At 41.3% G+C, this 23,691-nt stretch overlaps 1 protein-coding gene and 1 long non-coding RNA gene across 7 annotated transcripts in view; one reads left to right on the top strand and one right to left on the bottom strand.

The window, feature by feature from the left end:
* The window catches only part of PTPRG (protein tyrosine phosphatase receptor type G), a 560,158-nt gene extending 553,107 nt beyond the window's left edge, over window positions 1–7,051 (top strand). For all 5 annotated transcript variants that reach the window (XM_082209226.1, XM_082209223.1, XM_082209222.1 and 2 more), the window contains exon 29: window positions 423–7,051. In XM_082209226.1, the coding sequence (XP_082065352.1) occupies window positions 423–569 (147 nt within the window). In that variant the 3' untranslated portion in view covers window positions 570–7,051. The remainder of the gene's footprint in view (window positions 1–422) is intronic.
* The window catches only part of LOC309525367, a 38,425-nt gene extending 14,818 nt beyond the window's left edge, over window positions 1–23,607 (bottom strand). Inside the window, exons 1-2 of one of the 2 annotated variants that reach the window (XR_014216186.1) lie at window positions 23,464–23,607; window positions 18,619–18,737 (exon numbers count right to left, since the gene is read on the bottom strand). This is a non-coding gene — a long non-coding RNA (uncharacterized lncRNA). The remainder of the gene's footprint in view (window positions 1–18,618; window positions 18,738–23,463) is intronic. The other variant, XR_014216187.1, reaches the window with a different exon arrangement.
* Between the last annotated feature and the right edge of the window lie 84 nt (window positions 23,608–23,691).

The raw sequence follows: 23,691 nt of genomic DNA, 5'->3' as shown, positions 1-23,691 counted from the left end.
TGAGAGGTGACTGAAAAAAAGATGAGAGTGAATCTATTGCAATAATTGGGCAGGGGTCCAGCTGTAACGCACAACCAACAAAATTGATTGAAGAGGCAAGTCTTTTGCTTGAATCTGTGTTACTGCCCTTTGTAAATAGTTATTTGTGTATGTTCTCTCAACTTTGTAATTATTCAACAAATTGGCCACATAACTTAATTTTGTTTCATTGGTACTGTACCTGGCTTTGGGATTATTTTCTAATGCAAGGTTGGTAACCATGTTTATATTGTGGGTTATCAGAGTATGGGAGAGCTACAAGATTAAAGGTGTCAGGCTAGGGCACAGCAAGCAATACTGATCCCCCCCTAGAAAACGCAAGCTGAACATTTTACTTCCTTGAATGTTAGGTTGTTTTAAATGTTTTGATCTTTCCATTCCAGGAGCAGTACCAATTTCTTTACAAAGCAATGCTAAGCCTGGTCAGCACTAAGGAAAACGGAAATGGCCCCATGGCACTGGACAAAAATGGTGCTGTTATGGCCAACGACGAATCAGATCCTGCAGAAAGCATGGAGTCTCTTGTCTAATTGGAATATTGAAAAGGCACTTAATTTGTGGAATTTCTGAAGACTGAGTAAACTTTTTTGAGGCCTTTTTTGCCAGACTCTAGGTTATACAATAACCCAATTACTTTTTTACACTGATAAAAGTTTTGATATTTATTTTTGCCATTTTATGTCTTAATGGTATCCTACTGAGCATTTGCACCTCTTGTTTATTTCACACAGTGAAACGCAATTTTATCTAGTTTGCACTATATGATCAGTGTTAACTGCCTATAAAGTTGTAATACAAAAACAAGCAAGCAAACAAACCCTGATGTGACATTCCATGACAACAAACATGCTACTTTTTAGTTGAAATGCCATGAAGTTTTGTTAATTACTATGAGCCTTGACTCTAAAGTCTTGAATGCTCGACCAGAAGGGTTCTTTTTGTTTTACAAGAACAGTGCTGTACTCTAAACATACTCCAATGTTTATTAATTTTCATATAACTTTGGTAATCATTATAGGTCTTCTGTATTCCAGTAACATGGATGAGTGTTGTTGTTTTTTTCTTCTTGTTTGACAAAGTGGTGTGGTGATGACTAGCTACACTGAAGTGCAGTAGCATCCAGAGGTTGAATAGCTGGTCTGCATTGTTTGAATTGCTCCTCTTGGCTGCATGAAAGCCTAGGAATTGTTTTCCATGTCACATACTAAATTACATTCCCGAAACACTGAGCGACTCAAATCTTGAGCTTTGACCTCAGTCTTTGGTTTTACAACTTCACTGATTCCCCAGATTTTCACAATGGCATTTCAGTATGGGAAAATATTTGATCATATTGCCACCACAGACAATTTAGTAATCAACAATATACTACCAGATCATTTTATTCCAAAAGCATTTAGGTCACAATTTCCCAATTAGTATTCACCATTTTAAACATATATTTCCTTCATTCTTCTGGAACAGGATTTCTATCTTGACAATATGTTGCAGAATGGCAAAAGGAATTTCTTAATTTCATAGCTGTTAGATGCCGTTTTTACAGGTGTGTAATTTTTCATACTTTACTGCTAAAACGTACTGATCCATATTACTGGTGAAACGATCTAATAAAAAAAAACTACCTATAAGATTACACTCTTCCTCCTTTTTTTTTTTTTGAACCAAATTAATTATTTAGCATACATCTCCTTAGTTCATTGATCCATTCCTATATATTATACATTATACTACCCTGTCCCTGTTACTTCAGGCAGCCACTTAATCTATTTCAAACTTAAGAAAACCCATTTCCACCCCTTAGCTTTACATTTAAGCCTCTGTTTTGAATAACTTAAAACTGCTCTGCTTTCCAAACCACTTTTCTGCGCAGCTCATTTAAGCATGGATGGTCCCCTTGCACTGCTTTTTATCTACACTGTAAGAATGGGGAAATGAATTAAATTCTGATGAGGTGCTTGGTTACATGGCCCATACCATCTGTGGTCATTGTAAATAAGCAGCAAATGCCCACAGGAGGAAGATTACAGAGTGGACCTTGCTAGTATAAAATTCAGTATAATTGGCAAACTGGTTTTAATGGCTAAAATGTATAACTTACGTTATAGCTACCCAAATTACTTTATTGTGCTCTTGTGCTCTTGGTTTGTCCTTGAGTTTGTTTAAAATGATCCCTTCTTGTCTGAATTTACTTTACTATGCCTCCAATTCAAAATAGTGAGAAGAATGTGCCTACATGTAAAAACAGGTTCCTGCCAGTTACATCTGCACTAGCTGTCAAGGGTATGTGTATGTATGAGGGAATCCAGTGTAAGCCAACAGAGACACTGGTCTACTTGTCATTAAGATGGTAAATTGAATAGTCCCCCCAGGCAAAAAAGCCATGCCAATAGAAAATTAGATGTCAAGTAGAAGTGTTCTATCTTAGTCTCCTCCTTGACATCTAGTTCTGCATCTGCAGGGGATTTTCCCACCACAATAGTGTGAACCACACATTTGATAGGTTTGCTACCTTGGTGAGAATTCACTGTGTGCTAGGGCTTCATAGCACCACCTTTACTAGCTCCACTATTTAAAAAGCCACTGAAAATTCTAAAATTTGGTAGGAACCAAAAGGCACCAATTCTATATATCTATATAGCCAAAACTGAGCCCCACTGAGTCTAATGGGACTTACTCCTTGGTATGCATAGAGGATTGTAGCTTTAGGTAATTATTTGCATGCAACAGTCACTACCACAAATGTAAGAGTTGCTATGCAAATATTTGGTATTTGCAATGTACAGCCAGGCTAATACTGGTGCCTCAATACTGCAGGGCAAAGCCACTTCTTTCTTTGGATGATGATTTCCAGCACTTTCTCTACAAATGTATGGGAAAGTAAATTAGGGCATTAAATATTTATTCAAAGTAAAACGTACAAACATTTAGGAAACAGCTGTTGACAGAATGTCCTATTGTTTCATAGATTTCTTCATCCATAGAAAAGAGAGAAATCTAGTTTGTGCCAGTCACACATTCAAAACACTTTACCACTAAACTTAAAATAATCTGGATGACCCTAACCCTTAAGTAGAAGAGTTTGAAGTGGTTTTTATTGACACAAGTTGATGCAGGTGTATTTGTCTCCTACTCTGACAGCAAACTAATTCAAGTATCATATTCTTAAACAAATGCCGATTTCTTTATAATATTGTCTCCTAAAATGTAAAGGCCTCCTAAAAGGGTGTGGAAATAAATGTCCAGCAAAGCAGGAGAAACTATCTAGCAATGCAACAACTGCTCTGAAATTCATCCATGAAGCTGTTGTTTGTAATTGCTCATGAACACACAATTAAGTGCCTCTCACACGTTGCTGCCCATTTCAAATTTGCAGTTGAAATTATTAATGTGGCATTAGAGAAAGTAGGGTCCAAAACCACAACAAGATCCTGGTGGTAATTGCATTGAGGAGCCTCCTCTGTTACGGAGATGGATGAGGCAGCACCCTCTTGCACTGAGCTCCATGCACGTATCAGAACCATCCATGCACTCTAGAGCTGCTGGAAAAGGACTCCGGGTTCCGCAGTAAATAAACTACATTAAGTGAAGCTCACCAGAGAGGGGCCTAAGTTGTCCACTGTATTGTGTAGATTTAAGACTATCCAGAAGATGCACTTCACTTTAAAAACCCATTTCAAGTTACACCATCTGTACTGCTTCTGCTTTGACCAAGAGGCACACTGCTTGCATTGGCATCAGGGACTGCAGTGCTTCCATTGCTGGCAATGGGCACTGCTTCAGGAAATTACAACTTTTGAGCATGAGACGAACTTTGATCACTTCACATCCAAAATTTTGTGGCAAGAAATGACTGGTTCAAAAAGTAAGAGGGGTGTGGTGTGTATGTATCCCGCCCCCCAGGTTTAGTTGGATTTGTTGGTAGCTTTTCATTTGAGTCTGAATTTGTGGAGGAGATACTACAGAGGGAAATGAATGTGTTTTGGCAAGACTGCCTGGCAGCACTTAAGCCAGTTCCTTAAAATGTGTACCAAGTTGTACAAGTGTGTTTTTCGGTGTGGATTTTAAGACAAAATTAGACCAGTATAGCTGAAGTTGGATTGTTTGCAAAGCCAATTCCATGTGAATTCCAGCTCTTCTTTAATATTTACAGGATTTTGTCCACAGGTGTATAACTCGATTTAATGATCAGTTGCTTTGTTTTAATTAGTTCACATGGGAATCAGGGTGTATTCTTAATGCTGCAGTCAGCAGGTAAAGAGGGGGATAACAAGATACGTTTGGGGAGAAGGGTTTGATGTTTCATGTGAAGTTCAAGTTACAAAGTGTAAATTTGCTGTGACATGAAAAGCTGCAATTTTGAGTTTGCAGCTCTCATTTTGTTCTGAAACAATCCTATTGACATGAGCCCCAACTCAGAGGACGCTTGGGCCACACTAGATGTGACATTAATTGCATGAATGCAATCGACATATTGTTTTTATTATGCAAATACCAACAACCAAGGAGAAACCTAAGCAGCCGTCAGACCTTATGGGGTGGGAAGGAGGAATTCAACTTTTTCTCTCCCTGCCAAAGTCATATGAGCAGCAGTTGGCGCAGCAGTTTATGAGAAGTTAATTTTTGTCAGAACCATGGGAGGGAGAGAGTTAAACTCTCCATTCCCATCAACCCCTCCCAGGTTTAGACGTTATTTACTCTTCTCGTTGGCTGCAACAAAAATGTGCACATTATTTGTATTACTGCAATTAATTCAGTAGTTTGGCCCTTAATCAGGACTTACATCCCAGTGAATTATTTGGAACAAGTTAGTCATTTGTGTCCTATTTATGTTCTGCCTTTCTACCCTGCTTAAGGCAATGGGTCTTGCATCTGTTTATCCAAGGAATATTTGTAGTATTGCTTATCAGTGTAAGCTCTGAATTTATACTAACAGATCAGTGGGCTCAGCAGTCTAATGAAATACTGCCATTGGTCTTTTCTGTTAGACTCACATTGACTATACTTCACTGTTGAGGGGAGGATATCCTTCTGATGATACCTGAATTTTGATTAATTTATCAACATTAGTCATTTTCAATATTAGCATTTTGAAAGAAATGCACTTGTAAAAGACTGGTGCTTGTATAACCTGTCTTTGCTAATGTGGTCTGGAAACAAAGAGAACATGAGATTGTAATATGGATCCTCTGAAACAAATTGCCTCGTATGTTTGGGCCATGAAAATCAATGCGTATTTATGTATCGAACCCTCATCTAAAGGAAGGGTAGCGCCGTTGGCATTCCCAGTCTACAGCCTTAGTACTGCAAATACATGCTTTGCTTTGTACTTCTTGAGTATGAGAGTTGATATGAAAAGTCACTTTGCATAGATTAAGTTCATCACACATGAATAGTGCAGGAGGTAAACCAAAACTTTTATTTTGAAACAAATTATCCTTTAGCATTTCAGTGTGTCTGATCTAACTCTGAATGCAAACTATCAGGAGGCAAAAGATGTGGGTGCATGTGCACACCTCTGTGTAAGAAACACAGGCTTTTAGGGTCCATTGTAGAGCTAGTGGAGTTGTAATCAGATGAGCAAGGTTTTAATTGAAAGATTCATTGGAACGCTACCAAAATGCTATCCCTTTTTAATGACATAGCACAATGACCTTGTTATAAGTATGATTTCTTGTAAACTGCTATTGTATTTTAAAGTAGAGATATCAATTTTACCAAAGAAACATAATACTAAATATTAGCAAAAATAATGGAAAAATTGAAGAAGAAATAAGGAAAGTATAGTTGCGTTGCAGGGCAATTGTATGCATGTTTGGTTGGAAGTCAATCCCATTGTGTTCAATGGGGCTTAGTTCCAGGTAATGTGTGTATAGGATTGCACTGTTAATGACTTAGCAGTCATTCTCTCAAATTCATTCTCTTCTGCCACCCACTCCTGTGATACATGGTTATGTTCAAATAGTGCCAGTGAATTTTATATGAAGGGGAAATGCCTCATTGCTTATCCACTGCATTTCTTTTCTTTTTGAGATGTAATTCTCCATCCTTACATGTCAATCCTTGAGCTTTCTCTCTTGATTGTCATTATAAGTAATGCATTCTACATTAGCTTTGCTTATCTGTATGGGGAAGGCATGCAAAACAAACAGGGAGAGTACACAGAGAAACTAATGAAAAGACTTGGCCTCGACATTGTCTTAGCTGTTCAACTGTTTTTAGTATTTTTGTTAGATATTTGCAAAGGGAAGCCTTTTCTACAGAGGATAATTAATTTCAAGAAAAATGTCTTGAGTTTTAAGAATAAACATGTCTCCAAAAGAGGAGATAGTCAATTTTATAAAATGTCACAACTCTCCAACATTTGGGGTAGTGACCTTTCTTTCTTTTGTTAGAACCTTTGAAACTAGCAAGCAGCCATTGTTTCTAAAGAACTAAGTATTCATCTCTATCCATTATTTTCATTTCCTTCATTTTTAAATAGCAGAAATCATTAAAACTGTAAATATTTTGTTGCTTGAATAAGCATCTTCTGGGAACTTTGTATCTATGGTATATAATCATAGAATTTTATATTTTCATATAAAGCTAATTTTTTTCTAGTTTCAACTTCTTCATGGTTTTTTTTCCTTTTGTGGTGGATATGTGAATACATACTTTATGTGTATTGAAGTAGTGAAATGCCATCACATTCCAAAAAGAATTCAACACATGTTATTTCTTTGGGACAGTGATTGTTGATGCTGGATTTTCTTTAAATTCCATTGTCAGTGTGTGCAATAGGAATTAGACTTAACCAGTCACTGGATAAGTTTGTCTCATTGACCCATTGGGGAAATGTGGTGTTTGGTTTGGGGGGAGTTATTAATTTTTTTGTTTTCTGTTCTTCCTTTTTGTAACTTGAAGAATTTCCTTTTTGTTATGTTTTAAAAGTATATCAAATCATTCTATTATAGTGTTATTTAATATGTAAATTGTATTGCTATACATAAAATAAAGTATGGTTTTTGATGTATTTACAATAGTTGGTTGATATTTTCACTATATTAATGTACACCATGGCTAACCTGTGCCCTTTCTATTTCAGTGCACCTACTCTAACGCTCAATCCAACCCTACATGTAAATTGAAACAGGCTTTTGTCCAAATGCAGCCTGAAAGAGAGAGAAACCTGCATGGAAATAGACCACAGTATGGTCACAGACTCTATACATCAGTCACAAGAGCCTGTTGTTGGATAGAATGGTGGGGTATACCTTTTAAAATAAACAAGATCACATTGAATACTGATAAAAGGCACCCCGATGTGACCTCCATCCATAATTCACAGGCTGGAAAGATGAGGATACAGCATCCTTCCTTCTTTGTGAAGCAGACTAGGATATGTATCTCATCTGCTATTTTAGGGTATGAGTTGAACAGAACAATTTATTTAATGAGGCTTATTTGAGCCTTTACATTTGAAGAGAAAGATACTAAAAAAGCTCAGCTCTGCAGTCCCTGTTGCAATTAAACTGCTGCACCATGGAATGAGGAATAGGGGTACATCCTTTGGACATTTGGGAGCTTAACTTTGTTCAAAACATCAACTGGCATACCTAGACAAAGCAGCTTTCTCACAAAGCCTTTTTTATGTCTACCGGGTGCAAGTATATTACCTGGGCATACAGAAGTGTTTGGAACACTGATGGACAATCCACAACCCTTCACTTCCTTTCAGGTCCCCCCCCCAAGTCTGAAGAGAGAGAATGAACAGAACAGAATGAATGAATGGGAGACTGTGTGTGGATGATTTAAGGCTTGCGTATACAGATGTGTGAGAGAAAAAATGAAAGGAAGATGGGTAGATAAAGAACAGAAAGGGCAAAAGAAGAGAAGGGGTCTCCGACCCATTTTTGCTTTGGTCGTCAGCATGAATATGTGGCCCTGAACTCTGAGAGTGTGGTCTACCTCTTGATTTAAAGGGTATTGAGTTATTGATAAAATATTGGGTCTGGAGGGAGAAAATCCAGATTCATCTTTCTGTTCACATATGAATATCCTGGGGTGGCCCATCAAGTCCAGATGTTCCAGGATACTCAACTTACCCAGGGTTTTGCAGGAAATATAAATAACATTCCATACCATCACCAGTCTGTTTGCTTTCAATACATTTATGACATCAGCAACTCCAATGCTAATCCCCACTCTAAGTCAAACCTAGCTTGTATCCAGCAACCAGCATAATTCACAGTAAGAAAATAGGCAACGGCTGTCATGCTTAACAAGTCAGGGAACCAACTGTCAGCAATGAATGTGGATGCACAGAAGTGAGCAACAACCAGCTCTTTGAAAAGCAGTAATATATATTCCCCAATGTATGGGGCAAATGAAAATAAGCTGCTTATTTTATGCAAGAATTCACACATCTCATAGTTTAATCTCAAAGTATGTTCCCACAATTCACTGGACATCATGCTGGCAATAATGAGTCCTGCTTGATCAAATGAAAAGCCCATCTGGTCCAGCATCCTGTTTTCACAGTGGCCAGCAAAATGCCTATGGGAAGCCCACAAGCAGGACCTGAATGCAACAGCACTCTCCCTACTTGTGATTTCTGGCAACTGGTCTTCAGAAGCATACTGCCTTTGGGATTGGGGGTACAACACTGCAATCATAGCTAGTAGCTACTGAGTGCCTTATCCTCCATGACTCTGTCTGATCCTCTTTTATTGCTATTATAATAATAATAATAATAATAATAATAATAATAATAATAATAATAATAATAATAATTTATTTATACCCCGCCCATCTGGCTGGGTTTCCCCAGCCACTCTGGGCGGCTTCCAAAAGAATATTAAAATACTGTGATACATCAAACATTAAAAGCTTCCCTAAACAGGGCTGCCTTCAGATGAATTACTATTAATTACTATTATTACTATTCAGTAATAAGAGTCCCATGGACTGCAAGAAGATCAAACGCATCCATTCTTAAGGAAATTAGCCCTGAGTGCTCACTTGAAGGACAGATCGTGAAGCTGAGGCTCCAATACTTTGGCCACCTCATGAGAAGAGAAGACTCCCTGGAAAAGACCCTGATGTTGGGAAAGATGGAGGGCACAAGGAGAAGGGGACGACAGAGGACGAGATGGTTGGACAGTGTTCTCGAAGCTACCAGCATGAATTTGACCAAACTGCGGGAGGCAGTGAAAGACAGGAGTGCCTGGCGTGCTCTGGTCCTTGGGGTCATGAAGAGTCGGACATGACTAAACAACAACAATAAGATAAAAGCTTAAAGTACCGGTACTTCATTTAACAGTAGCTTGCTATGAGAAACAATATGCTCATGCACTTCCCATGGGAGTTCTGCAGCAGGCATACATGCACCATCTGCATCAGCAATCATGGGACACTAAACTTGCAGGTCTCTTTCTGAACTGAGGTACAGTGGTGCCTCGCAAGACAAAAATAATTCGTTCCGCAAGTCTTTTCGTCTTGCGATGTTTTTCGTCTTGCGAAGAACGGTCCATCGCAACTGCGCCTCTTCAAGCGGCTTTAAGAAAAAAGCGCAAGACGTTTTCATCTTGCAAAGCAAGCCCATAGGGAAATTCGTCTAGCAAAGCAACGCAAAACCGAAAAACCCTTTCATCTAGCGAGTTTTTCGTCTTGCGAGGCATTCGTCTTGCGGGGCACCACTGTAGCTAGTTATAAATCCAGACAACTGTGAAATACATGGTATCCTTGAAAGGACTGTGTAGAAAATAAATACCTAAAACTTTTTAATATTAAAGTCAGTGGGGCTGCTGCCCTGTTATTGCTGCTTCACGTGTAATTAAAAAAGCTACAGTATAATTAACTGTTCCCAACACTTCCCACTAGTGGCGATAAGGCACAGTTAACTAACTGCATCAGGAAATCCCAACATTGTAGGTAACAACAGCTAATGACTTTAAGATTCCAGACTCTTCTAATAGTCATATTTAATTATAAATAACCATGCCAACAGGAAAAAGAGACTGAGATTTGTGTGTGCTACTGACGGAATGTAATTTAAGATAAAGTTTAATTGGGCCATAAATCTCTTGCTGGAAAGAAAAGAATTTGGGGACTGTGATAAGAACGCTGCAGAGATTCTGGGAGTTGGAAAGGAGTATTAAATCTTCAGCACATTCAAAAACTGCCCACCTTTTCCTAGGCTGAGGGGGAAATGGCGAAGATCTGTGACATGTTTTACTAGTAATAATAATAATAATAATTTTTTTAAAAAATTATTTATATCCCGCCCTCCCCAGTCGAAGCCGGGCTCAGGGCGGCTAACAACAATCAAATAATCCAACATTCTAAAAACATTTCATTATAAAAATTACCGTAATTACCGTATTTTTCGCTCTATTGGACGCACCGGACCACAGGACGCACCTAGTTTTTAGAGGGGGAAATCAAGGAAAAAAATATTATTCCCCCCCCATCTCCAAAGAGCAACGGACGGCTGCGCGCTTCCTCTTTAGCCTTGAGCAGCATCTTTAGCCTTGCACAACGGGATGGATCGTGCCCGCTGTCCACCGGGGCTGAACTAGATGACTCCTGGGGTTCCCTTCCAACCCTGCAATTCTGTTACCTTGGAAGTTGTTGGGGGGTCTCCACCACTGGAGGCTTTTAAGCAGCAGTTGGGGGACCATCTGCCTGGCGTTCTTTAGCTGTGATTCCTACATTGTGAGGGGGCTGGGCTAGATGACCCTCGGGTGGCCCTCCCAACTCTATACAGTCCTACACTTCTGCGGCAGGAGATCCACAGCCACTTCATACAATGCCCACTCCCAATTTTTATAGGAGAGACATGTGGCTTCACTGTCTAGGTAGGTACCCTCCTACCTGCCACTCTTCCCTCACCCCACTTAAGCCGAGGGAATTCCTGTCCAGAGAAGCTCCCAGGTGAGGCAACGGTTAAGATCTACCTCTGGTAAATGGCTTTGTGTCCTCCCTCTTTCCCTTTTCTCTTCTTCTTCTATGCTAGTTCCTTCTCTTGTGTTTTGTTTAATCTGTTTTTATTGTAAACTAAAATAAAAGCTGCAACGTTTCCTTTTTTATAATACCCCCCCTCCAAACTAAAACGTTAATCTAGATAAAAACACTGATCCAGAGGAAAATAAGGGGGTGGAGAAAGGAGGAAAAAAGAAAAAGAGGTAGAGATAGAGAGATTTTTAAAAAGTTGGCTTCTTTAGCCTTGTTCAGCCTCCCGCGGCTGGAGAGGCGCGCACGGCTAAAGAGGAAGCCCGGGCAGCGAGCGCGATCCATCTCGCTCGCTGCCCAGGCTTCCTCTTTAGCCTTGCGCAGCCTCCCGCGGCTGGAGAGATTGCACAAGGCTTTTCTAAAGGAGGGAAAAGGGACTGACTGGCCGCGTCAGTCCCTTCTCCCTCCTGGGGAAAAGCCCGCAAGAGCCGCGCGAAGCTTGTGTGTGGCTCTTGGGGGCTTTTCCTGCTTGCCTCCCCCCCCCCCGCATTCGCTCCATAGGATGCACAGACTTTTCCCCTTAGTTTTTAAGACGGAAAAACTGCGTCCTATGGTGTGAAAAATACGGTAAAATCAAATTGATGGCAACCGTTAAGCAAAATTCTGTTCAGATTGCCAGAGGAGGGAGTCAGGCTGCGCCCTGACCAAAGGCCTGGTGGAACAGCTCTGTCTTGCAGGCCCTGCGGAAAGATGTCAGGTCCCGCAGGGCCCTTGTCTCTTGTGACAGAGCGTTCCACCAGATTGGAGCCGCAGCCGAGAAAGCCCTGGCTCTAGTTGTGGCCAGCCTAACATCTTTGTGGCCTGGGACCTTCAGGATGTTTTTATTTGCAGACTGTAGGTTCCTCTGTGGGACATACCAGGAGAGGCGGTCCGGTAGGTACGAGGGTCCTAGGCCGTATAAGGCTTTAAAGGTTAAAACCAGCACTTTAAACCTGATTTTGTACTCCACCGGGAGCCAGTGCAGCTGGTATAGTACGGATGAATGTGATCTCGCAGCGAAGACCCCATAAGGAGTCTCGCCGAGGCATTCTGCACCCGCTGGAGTTTCTGGGTCAGTCTCAAGGGCAGCCCCACGTAGAGAGAGTTACAATAATCAGTCTGGAGGTGACCGTCGCATGGATCACAGTGGCTAAGTCAGGGCGAGAGAGATAAGGAGCCAATTGCTTAGCTTGGCGGAGATGAAAAAATGCCGCCTTTGTTATAGCTGTAATCTGTGCCTCCATAGAGAGGGAGGTATCGGAGATTACACCCAAACTCTTAACGGACGGTGCTGGCACTAATTGCACCCCCGCAAGAGATGGGAGTTGCCCCCTCAATCCCATATCGTCCCGTCCCAGCCACAGGACCTCTGTCTTCGAAGGATTTAGCTTCAACCGGCTCCCACGTAACCATCCAGCCACAGCTTCCAAACATCTGGTCAGTGTGTCTGGGGCCGAGTCAGGATGGCCAACCATCAACAGATAGAGTTGGGTGTCATCGGCATACTGATGGCAACCCAGCCCAAAACTCCGGACAAGCTGGGTGAGGGGGTGCATAAAGATGTTAAAAAGCAGACAGAATGGTTTCTAGCAGACTTTCACCTGTTCTGAGACATCAAAACAAGGGATGGAGATATAAAACCTCTGAGAAACTTTGAGATTCAGTTCCACCCCAAGTCACGATGGGAGGAAACAACAGCTGGGAAGTGAAAGAGACAACACCATATATGGACAGAAGGAATCTCCGGGGATATAACAGTTTTCACATACAGGACAGAATAAAGATAATAGTTTGAGTTCCTCATTTGAAGCTTTATAAATTTATATATTGTAACATCATGAATGGAAATCATTAATTATGTAGCTGTTGACTAAGGGATTATTATTATAACTGAAATGTAACTGAAATTAATTAAGCTTATGGAACGCAGTAATGTAAGATTAGAAATGCACTCAAACCATCATGTGGGGAGCCTTTTTAACTAAAATGTATTAATTGGAAGCTGGTTGGCACTTTGATAATGGTATACCGTATTTTTCGCTCTATAACACGCAGATTTTTTCTCCTAAAAAGGAAGGGGAAATGTCTGTGCGTGTTATGCAGCGAATGTGTGGTCCCTGGAGCCGAAAAATAAGGCAAAAATCAAACCGCGCTTCAGGGAGAAGGGAGCTCCGTGAGACAGGAAGTTGCTGCTTTCCTGCATTCTGCCTCAGGGTCTTACTGCCCACCCTCCTCTGTTTCGTTACTGTGTTTGCTCAAACGGAACAAAGAGCAGGGAAAGCCCCTCCCCTCCAGGCAAGCAGAGGGGAAAAGCAGACTGTCGCTCCTTCCTCTCTGTGCTCCGCTCCTTCCTCTCTGTGCTCCGGTGCTGCTGAAAACATGCAGGTGGGAGAGAGAGAGAGAGAGAGAGAGAGAGAGAGAGAGCTGGCTGGCTTGGGTGGGTGCGTGGGGGAAACTTTTGCCTTCCTTTCCTCCCTCCCGTTATACCCCACTCCTGCATTCTTAGCCCTTCTGTGTTTTTCCTTCCCTCCCCACTTAAAATGTGGTTAAAAAGCATGGATCCACATGGATCCTAAGGATTTTTGCACTGGGTCACCCCAAATTCACCATCAGAGCACATAGCATGTCCATGGCTACAGCCTGCCCCCCAAAAATCATGCACCCACTGTTGCCTGGGGCTGCAATGGTGCAAAAATGTGGTTAAAAAGCATGGATCCACATGGATCTTTGCATTGGGTCACCCCCAAATTCACCACCAGAGAACATAGCATGTCCATGGCTGCAGCCTGCCCCCCCAAATCATGCACCCACTGTTGCCTGGGGCTGCAACGGTGCAAAAATGTGGTTAAAAAGCATGGATCCTCAGGATCTTTGCATTGGGTCACCCCCAAATTCACCACCAGAGAACATAGCATGTCCATGGCTACAGCCTGCCCCCCCCCCAAATCACGCACCCACTGTTGTCTGGGGCTGCAATGGTGCAAAAACGTGGTTACAAAGCATGGATCCACATGGATCCTCAGGATCTTTGCATTGGGTCAGCCCAAATTCACCATCAGATCACATCTCTGTGGCCACAGCATGAAGCACAAAAATGATACATCCACTGTTTCGTTCAGAATATTTTTTCCCTTGTTTTCCTCCTCTAAAAACGATGTGCGTGTTATGGTCAGGTGCGTGTTATAGAGCGAAAAATACGGTAATTTGGGAATTAATTACTGTTATATTTTGGCTATTATTGGGGATATGTTGGAAAACTAATAATTTTTTAATAATAAAAATACAAATGGAAGCATCAAAATCCAGTTGTCATTTGTTCAATTACTCTCCCTAGCAGTGTGCTATTCTTTTGAAATCAAACTGTTTTTTTGTTTTTGTTTTTCATTAAAAGAACATGGATGGATGAAGATGGTATATTTTCTGGGATTAAAATCTAAAAAATTAAGAACTATTTTCAGGACTTTGAATTTTTCACCGTTTTATGAGACACACAGGTGTTGAGAGCAGATTTTTGTTTAACTTTATTAGATTCTTCTGTCTGATCCCCCAACAGTTGTGCCATCTGTTCACTCTGAAAATGAGAGATGACTCTGGTCTTGACTTGTTAATTGGAGATACAAAGCCCTTTAGGAACAGTAGAAGTTTTAGGTTTGCTATTTCTTGTTATCTACTTCTATCTGAGTTTCATTGAACTATTCTACAAGAACACAGAAAACCATTTTATATTAAATAAAAGAGAGATTAGACTCTCCGGGCAAGTTCTGCACTCCAAAGCTGATCTTGATTGTAAACTCAATTAATTATCTGGGAATGACAGCCAGTTCTACTTTATTTCCTGTAATATTAACTATAGGCTTTCACAGATACTATATGCTTCAGCCTCAAATCCAGCCTGAGCGAAATACGATTACTCAAAAGACCCACTATGTTCAGCAGAGCTTATTCCCGAATAAGCATGCATAGGATTGCAGCTCATGTTGGCTCTGGACAAAGCATTGTGGACTTTGGGCCTACTAATGTTATAGCTTGGTCTGCATCTTGAATGGACATAGGGTGCCCCATTCAAAGCCAAATTTAAAAATATATAATACGTAGGAGCACAAGAAATAAGATAGGCAGATACGGGTCCACAGCATTGTGGAGGACACTTCAATATTTAAGAGCACTCTCTTTCCATCCCTCATTACTGCCAACTGCTGGAGGGCGTAGAAAGTTACACAATGTAATATAAGCACTACCTGAGGGAAGTTATACTACCTCAACAGGAAGGAGCTGTTTTGAGCACATTCCTATATTATGCCTAAAAGGAAATTCCACTATAACTCTGTATACTCCATACACTGTAACTCCATATAAATAAAGAACTCTAAACACAGATCAAATGCACTCTGTCCTCTCATAAACAGATCCCTTGATTAAAAATGCAACAAAATAAGGGAACTGACAGAAAGCCATATTTAACAGTACTCTGCTAAATATGAAACACACTCTACCAATTGCTCACCTTCGCATTTCTCGAGTGCAAAGCATGGTTAAGACTATTTTCTGCTCTGTGAGTCCTATAAGCCTCTTATACAAAGGCATAATTAACCTTTTGAAATTAGATGTCTTCAGTACAGTGGTACCTTGGTTTAAGAACAGTCCGGTTTAAGAACGATTTGGTTTACAAACTCCACAAAACTGGAAATAGTGTCTTGGTTTGAGAACTTTACCTCGGTCTCTGAATGGAAGCCGAATAGTGGAAGGGTACCGGCAGCGGGAGGCCTCATTAGGAAAAGCACGCCTCGAATTAAGAACGGTTTTGGTTCAGGAACAGATTAAGTCTGTAAACCAAGGTACCACTGTACTATTATTCCAGATCCCGCCTGTCCTACAGAGGGAGAGATCTATACTGATTTTTTAACATTTACACTGTGGTATTCCTTGTCAGTGTGATGTATCAACTTTTCATGTAATAAAGAATCCTTGCTTGGCTTCTTGCTCCAAAATGCATGCATGTTAATGTTAATGAAACATTCAGGCACAAATTGTGTCTTAATGCAGTGTTAACATTTTGCATTGCCTGCTTCCAATAGTTTTTAAATAGTACTTTTATATGATCATTACAAAATAGTTATTCAGAGGTGAAGACCTTTCCTTACATGCCATTATTTAAGCAGTATGATGCATTTTACAGAAAGCTAAACTCTTTGAACTGACTCCCTCAATACAGGCATTAGAATTCTTTCTATACCTAGGTTCAGGATTCTAAAACTAATTTTAAACCCAGTACAAGAATTTCATTGGTTGAAATCCTAATCTTCGTTGCTGATTGGAATAATTGCTCTTCAAAAAGGTTCTCTGACATTTGTTTCTTGGAACTTTTGCCAATAAAGTAAAAATCTGATGCTACTCTAGGTATCCTAAAGCTTTATTTGGGATGTGGAGAAGGGACTCTCCATGACAAAATAAGGGGGCGGGGGTTACAGCTAAGTGGGTGTGACAGGCACAGCAACCATGAGAGAGAAGATAGATGACAACTCAGGACAGGAAGGAGCCAACCCTGATTTCCCTTCTGTTGCCAGCTGGCCCTGCCCCAGCTTCCCTCAACCTTCTCCTGGGGCTCTTCCTTCCTTCCCCATCCTACTTACAGCTGCCTCTTCCACTCAACCACCATGTCCATTTGGACATCAGAGGCAGTCTGTAGCTAATGGCAACTACTGGGGAGGCATCAGCACAAGCCCCCTAGGCCTGAAAATTGTGGGGGCACCTCAGCAGTGATTTTTCATTTTAAAATATACAGCCCACCCTTCATACAGGGGCGGGGGCGGGGTCACACCATAAACTTTGGTATTTGACCTTCCATTATCTGTGCAGGAAAAGACAGAACAGACAATACACATGGCTGTATTCGGTGAGCGGGATTTAGAAATATAAACTGGCTTGCACAAGTTCTCTTCATTGCTTTCACTAGAGTTGGGGTGGTATTCCAGCTCGGACATCCATGGAAGAAAAAAACAGACCATAAAGAGGATGGGTACCATCTGATCGCGTTACCCAGGACTTCCACCAGCTTCTGCCTGGCAACTTCATCCACTAACTTCAGCCCACCAACTTCCCAGGGTTTCATCTATTCATGAATATCCACCAGTTTCCTTTCACACATCATATTCACACATGTACACTCTTTGCTTTCACCACATTCAAACCCTTCCACTCACAACACAAGCATATGCCAGCCAACCTCCATGAAGAACATCCTTCATTTATCTTTCACTGTACCTTCATTCACATTCTTGTCCCGGCTGCAGCTCAGATTTCCACCGACTTCTGTTGACTGGCTTCCGAAGGTGCATTTCAACCAATATGCATCCACAAATATCAGCCTGCTTCAGCTTTACATCTACCAGCTTCCAAATGTGAACTCCACCCACCACCTTCCACCACCACCATCTGCCATGGATTTCAGCCGCCTTCTGTGATGGAAAAGTTTGTTTTGCTGGGCAGGTTGGGTCCCCAAGTGTTTTCTTTTTCTTTTTCCCTGCCAGAAAACAGTTATTGAATGGCAGCCGCTGATTGGCCAGGGTTCCAGGAGAGGGAGTTGAAAAGGAAATGATTTTGAGACTCAGTTCGTAGGTTGGGATAGAGCAGGAACAGGCAAACTCCAGCCCATCATCCCTAGCTAACAGGACCAGCGGTCAGGGATGATGGGAATTGTAGTCCCAAACATCTGGAGGGCCGGAGTTTGCCTATGCCTGGGATAGAGGTTGGGATAATAGGTTGGAAGATAGGGAGTGAGAGGAGAGTTGGTTCTGGGTAGAAACATCCACTCTGAGGAATATATCAAAAGCTAGAGAAAGGAGACTCTGAGTTTAGTATGAAGGACAGTGTGTGGTGTCCTGGAAGAGTAATTAGGCCAGGAATTAACTGGGAGGCTGAGGCTGAGCCAGAAGAAGTAAAACAAAACAAAACAAAACAAAACAAAATAAAAAAATTCCTTCTAGTAGCACCTTAGAGACCAACTAAGTTAGTTATTGGTACGAGTTTTCATGTTATTTTATTTATTTTGTTTTGTTTCAACTATGGCAGACCAACATGGCTACCTACCTGTAACCAGAAGAAGTAGAAGCTGTGACAATACAGTCTACTTAGGACTCATTCCAGTCAGGAGGGGAGAGATTCTTCTACAAAAAGAGAAGACTCCCAAACCTGTTAAGATGGATGTGGTGATCCCTTGGGTCTGTTACTTGGAGTACCTCAGGAGTAGGATTGTCTAAGGGGTGTGTAACTGACAGGAAGAACCAAGGTATTAAACGGCAACAGCTGTGCAACAACTGAGAAAGAACTGAAGTGAAATAACATACTCTGAAGTATCTTATGTTTTACCTACTTTGTGTCATAAACTTCCTTTGTTTAATAAAATCAGAGAGACTCCAAATTATTAAATTTGCCCTCACACAAGTCCCCCACAGGATAATCTGGGGTAGCTTGTAGGAATTTGTGGAATTGGTGTTCTGTGAGGTGGGTGCACTATATTTAAGTGAGGGCAGGGCCAATGGCACCAAGGGGGAAATTGTTGTTGTGCCGTCACACCTTCAAGCCACAATCCTGCTCAGCAAGTGAACTTGCCTTATTATCACTCCATAGCATACCATAGCCAGATGATCGCGTCTGTCCAATTGTCAATGTTTCCTCCCAAGTGCAGGAAGACTGGGCAATGTTGAATGTCAGTTGTTTCCTGTTGCATTCTGTTGAAGAAAGATACAAAGGACCACCTTTCTATCCACTCAGCTGCCATGTACTTTTCTGGTGTCACAGGTAGTCTGTAGCCAATGGCAGCAACTGGGGATGCATCATTATAATCTCCTCAGGCCTCACAATTATGGGTGCACCTCAGCATGGTTTACTTGTGTGCTTGTTTATTGTTAAATTGTTGGTAAAAATATTATACGCCAACCTTCATTTGTGGAGATGCACACCATAAAAATGCTGTAGACCTTTTTCACCATATTCAATTAAATGCATATCCTCCTTTTGCTTTCGCCGCAGTTTATATGGTGATTGGCAATGGTGGGCAAGATATGCTTTGTGGGAAATTGTTCACTGTTGCTAATATCACTGGGGATCAATCCTCAGAAGAGGAGCTGGAATCCTCCAAACCAGCAGCATCCCAAGCCAAGGGTCCAGGAAGAGCCCTTAGGAGTGGTTGCCTTCAGAGGTAGAAACAGAATGAACCCCCAAGCCCAAAAAAGTGATGTTGTCTCAAAAGGCGGGCCAGGACTCTCATGCTCAGGAGTGCCTATTTACAGAAAATAACTCTGTAAGGTCAACTACACCCCACAGTGTAAAGTACCACAACATACACAAAAAATAAGTGTGGTCTGACTGACTCCACTCACTTTAAAACATAAATATATATTGTGCCAGTAACATACATATAACAGTTACCCAAAAATAATGTGTTGTGAATTACTGGAATAACAAATCTCACAGACCTTGCAACTATAGTGCAAGCTACCTGAGCAGCCTATGCGCAATCATATTTCGTATCTGCATCACTATTTGGTCACAGGTGTCCATACTAGTTGTTGTTTTAATATAATAAAAATGAACTCTGGCTTGGAATTCAGATTTTGAATTGTGGTCTGAGATCCCTGCATTGTTATGTGTTGAACCAAGAAGAATCACGGTCCTGCTTCTGATGGGATTTCCAATGTGGCAACCAGAGTAAAAATTTCTTACTTACTCCCTTTGCTAGTGGCACATTGCTGAAGAAGTTTGCAATTGTCGTACTCCATCCAGAACCCTGTGGTTAGTACCTCAACCACTATCAAGCCTAGGTTTCAAGCTGCTGGGATATTTACTTCTTTCCCAATATATACAGTGAAGTGTGCCTGTCTGTCTGCCTGTCTCATTATTGACTATAAGGAGGAATTTAAAAACATTCTCGTTTACCCATGCATATGATTGCTAAAACATTGTGATGACACTAAATTTGATGCCTAAAAGAAACCTTGAAAAGGAAATTGTAGAGTTAGAAAAGCTTTAAAAAGGGTCAATCAAAATGATCAAGGGGATGGAGCAACTCCCCTATGAAGAAGGTTTCTCAACATTAGAACCTGTGGACATCCAATGAAGCTGAATGTTGGAAGATTCAGGACAGATAAAAAAAAGCTATGTAACTCACTCCCACAGAAGTCAGTGATGGCCACCAACTTGGATGCCTTTAAAAGAGGGCAGGGAAATTCATGGCGAATAGGGCAATCCATGGCTACTAGCCATGACGGTTGTGCTCTGCCTCCACAGTTGGCAGCAGTAATACACTTGTGTTTATTTTGACATCTGAACTAGGTTGATGTTGTAGTTGACGTCCATCTGTCTAGGGAGACAATGGAAGAGTATGCCTTCAGGGGTCAACCCGTTTCAATATTTATTGTACTTATTTATTGATTATACTTAGTGCTGCTTATCTAAGAAGGAGAAGCAGAAACAGTTAAATAGTTGCTGGGAAGGAAGAAATAATGGCTAGGAAGGCATGCCAAATAGACACACATACCTTCCTTAGGAAACTCAAAGCAACTTCCAATGATTTCCTGTGCTTAGGTTCAACAGTCATACATAAACCATGTACTCTCGGACCATTCATTAGATTATACATACAAGTGGCTGAAACATGAAGTTGCCAAGGGCATATATAATATTTTCAGTTCTATACATAAGTGGTTTAACTGATACTCCTTGAAAATGAGATGCCTTTTGTTTCAATTTCTTGGAGACCAACTCAGAACTCACTCTACAAAACAAACCTATTTGAAGCCCTTTTGTTTTTTTAAAGTGGCATATGGCACCAATTGGCATTGATAAATGAAAGCACATAACAATAAAATGCTCTGTGCTAAATGCTAGTAAAAATGACAAGCTAAAATATTATCAACATAAAAAGGAGTAGGTGCCATATTACTATCCAAAATAATATATCACACATTGTATTCTTAAGGATTTCATTTTACTTTCCTGTAATTATTTGTATATATCTGATAATATCAGTCCATGACATCTTTTGGGGAATATAATTAATAGCAAGCTGGATGAGAATGTTTTTAAAAAATTGTGCTGTGATTATTTTTAAGCAATTTCTGATTTGTTAGTTGTGTTTAACTGCCACCTAGTGTTAAAATTAACAAATGTCTTTTCATAAGACATTAAAGTTGTAGATACTGTAAACACTTATGTCAGGGAGGCAATTTCCAGTTTATAATATTTTGGAGGTCAATGCTCTTCAATTGTTCTCTATTTTTAAATAGAGGCCAATGCTCTATATTTTTAAAATCTAATGATTTGTTTTTTAAAAAATTGCCACCACATGCCCTGTAGGACAGGGACAAGGATCCTCCTGCCTGCAGGCCTAATTAAGCCCACCAGGTATCAGAGATAGGCCTATCAGGTAATTTGGGGCATACCATGCCCACCTTTCCTGCCTCTGAGGTCATATATATGTCCATCAGTTATTCACCCCTGCTTTACAGTAAAGGTCTAAAATATGTATCAGGCCACAAACATTATCAACCAAAATTCATCAGCTCTTGCCCCTGCCCTGTGTCCCTTTGGTAATGACCCAGCAACAGCCCACACCTGCACCAACTTTATGAGCCCAAACAAAGAAGGTCCTACTACCAGGTCTGATGCATAGGGCCATGCGCATTGCTTCAGCTGTTGGTCAGCTGCTGTTGTGGCCACTGCTTGGAGGCAAAGGGGGAATGATGTTTCTGGTTAGTTCATCCTTGACCTCCAAAAGAGCAGACATTCCTTTTTAGGCAAGCTTCCAGGATTTGCCAACTGTGGCTGAAGCCAGAGACAAAAGTGGGCACAGCAAAGAATATGAATTTCACCTTTGCACAGTATGCTAGTTTCTACACCCACACCCACCCACCTCAATCCTCCATTCAGGCAAGCAAGAATCAAAGTTCAAGGACACACTGCAGTGCAGCAAAAACACTCAAGGAATGAGAAAATCTAGTGTGGGATGTGGCCTGGAGAAGAGTTTGAGAAAATAGAAAGGTCTGGAGAGCCACATACCGCCTTGGTTCTCCATCCCTGCTAATGAAGTTCCTCCATTCATGAACGAACAGAATACATGTAAACTTTCATTGCAGAACATGTAACTAACTTGTTAAGCCACAAATAAAAAAGGTCATGGTCTCTCAAATAGAGTACCCACCTATAGTGACAGTTCCAACTGCAGAATTTGAGCCTATTTCCCACAATGATGCTTCCAAGAGGTTATCCACAATGTGTAAGTCATCTTCAGATCCCCCCCCCCATTAATCCTAACAATATTACTTTATAAGGTAGCCAGCCAAATATCAGCAGACAGTATGCCAAAGTGCTGAGTGGCATTCCTTTCATTTCTACTTGATCAATGTGTCTTTTGTTATGGCAGTATCTTAAACTGTGCTTTAATGAGTTATTTAAAGCTTATTCGCCATTACTGCATGAAAGCACAGTCAGGAATATTCCACCGTTTTTGGCCTGGAGGCAAGAATGTCATACTGCTAAAGGAGGGAAAGACATGAGAAGTCATTTCTTATTCCCTTTTAGGAGCAATCACATCTCTGATAATGATATTATTGAAGCACCAGATCTAACTGCAGCTAGGGATTGGTAGAGCAGCTTACAAGTCAAACCAGTAAAACAGTAGCCCAAACACCTGATCTGCAACGCTAGAGGTGTCCTTCTGCACAGCTTTGTCTGACTCTGTCATTGGAGGGAAAGCTCTGCAGGCAAGCTGTAGCCCAATCTGCCAGCCCAAACATTGGGCAGGTGGAAGACACCATCACCTCCCCTGTCAGAAGTAGTCATCCTCTTCACTGCACCAGCGCACAGCACCAGAGTTTTCCCTCCACCCTGGCTGGCACAAGTGGCAAAGTTGTAAAAGTGAGCGGTACAAACTTTGGTCCATCAATCCCTGCCACTTGCTGACCAGAGATTTCACTTGACCCCCCAAGACGTAACAATTCAGCAGGATATTTCCTATAGGGTAGTTTGAGTTGGCATGTTTATAAAGTATTTAACATGCTATAAATTGTGAACAGCAGGGGGAGAAATGCCTTCCCACATCACTTATGAGGGAGTAAATCACACTGAACACAGTGGGACCTGCTCCTGACTAGACCTGCATAAGGTTGCACTTGTTGCTTACTTATGAGGTTGGCAGTTTGTAAGCACAAACCGAAATATGTCTACTCAGACGTAAGTCCCAATAAGCTGCTGATTCTGTTGGGCAAGAAAAGAGAGACCCAAGACTAGAGATGGAGAAGTGTAAATGGCAACTCCTAGTTGGGGGACGAGTGGAATTTATATGTAACTTATAAAAGATAATACTGAGCTATAAAGTACCATTACATACGGTAAACACGCCTTTTCGACACCTTTTTTTTTTTTTTTTTTTGCCCACAAGCAAGAAACCTGAAGTACTGGGTTCTCTCACCGAAGGAGAAAGAAGAAAATAGAGCGGGGAAAAGCAACCTCCTCCTCCTCCATCACCTCAGAGTAACCTGCCCCTCCTCCCACTCAACGGTTTCCTTCCCCAGAGCCGCTAACGACTTGCTCCGCCCCCTTTCTTCGCCCGCTTACGACAGCGACCGCGCGCCGAGTGCGGAAAAGAGCCAGTTCTGTGCACTACTTGCGTAGCCGCGCCCTTTT

Source organism: Podarcis vaucheri (assembly GCF_965113315.1).
Source record: "Podarcis vaucheri genome assembly, chromosome: 2".
In the NCBI taxonomy this organism is placed as follows: Eukaryota; Metazoa; Chordata; class Lepidosauria; order Squamata; family Lacertidae; genus Podarcis; species Podarcis vaucheri.
Note: the sequence above shows the minus strand (reverse complement) of the source record. Positions and strands in the feature narration are given on the sequence as shown.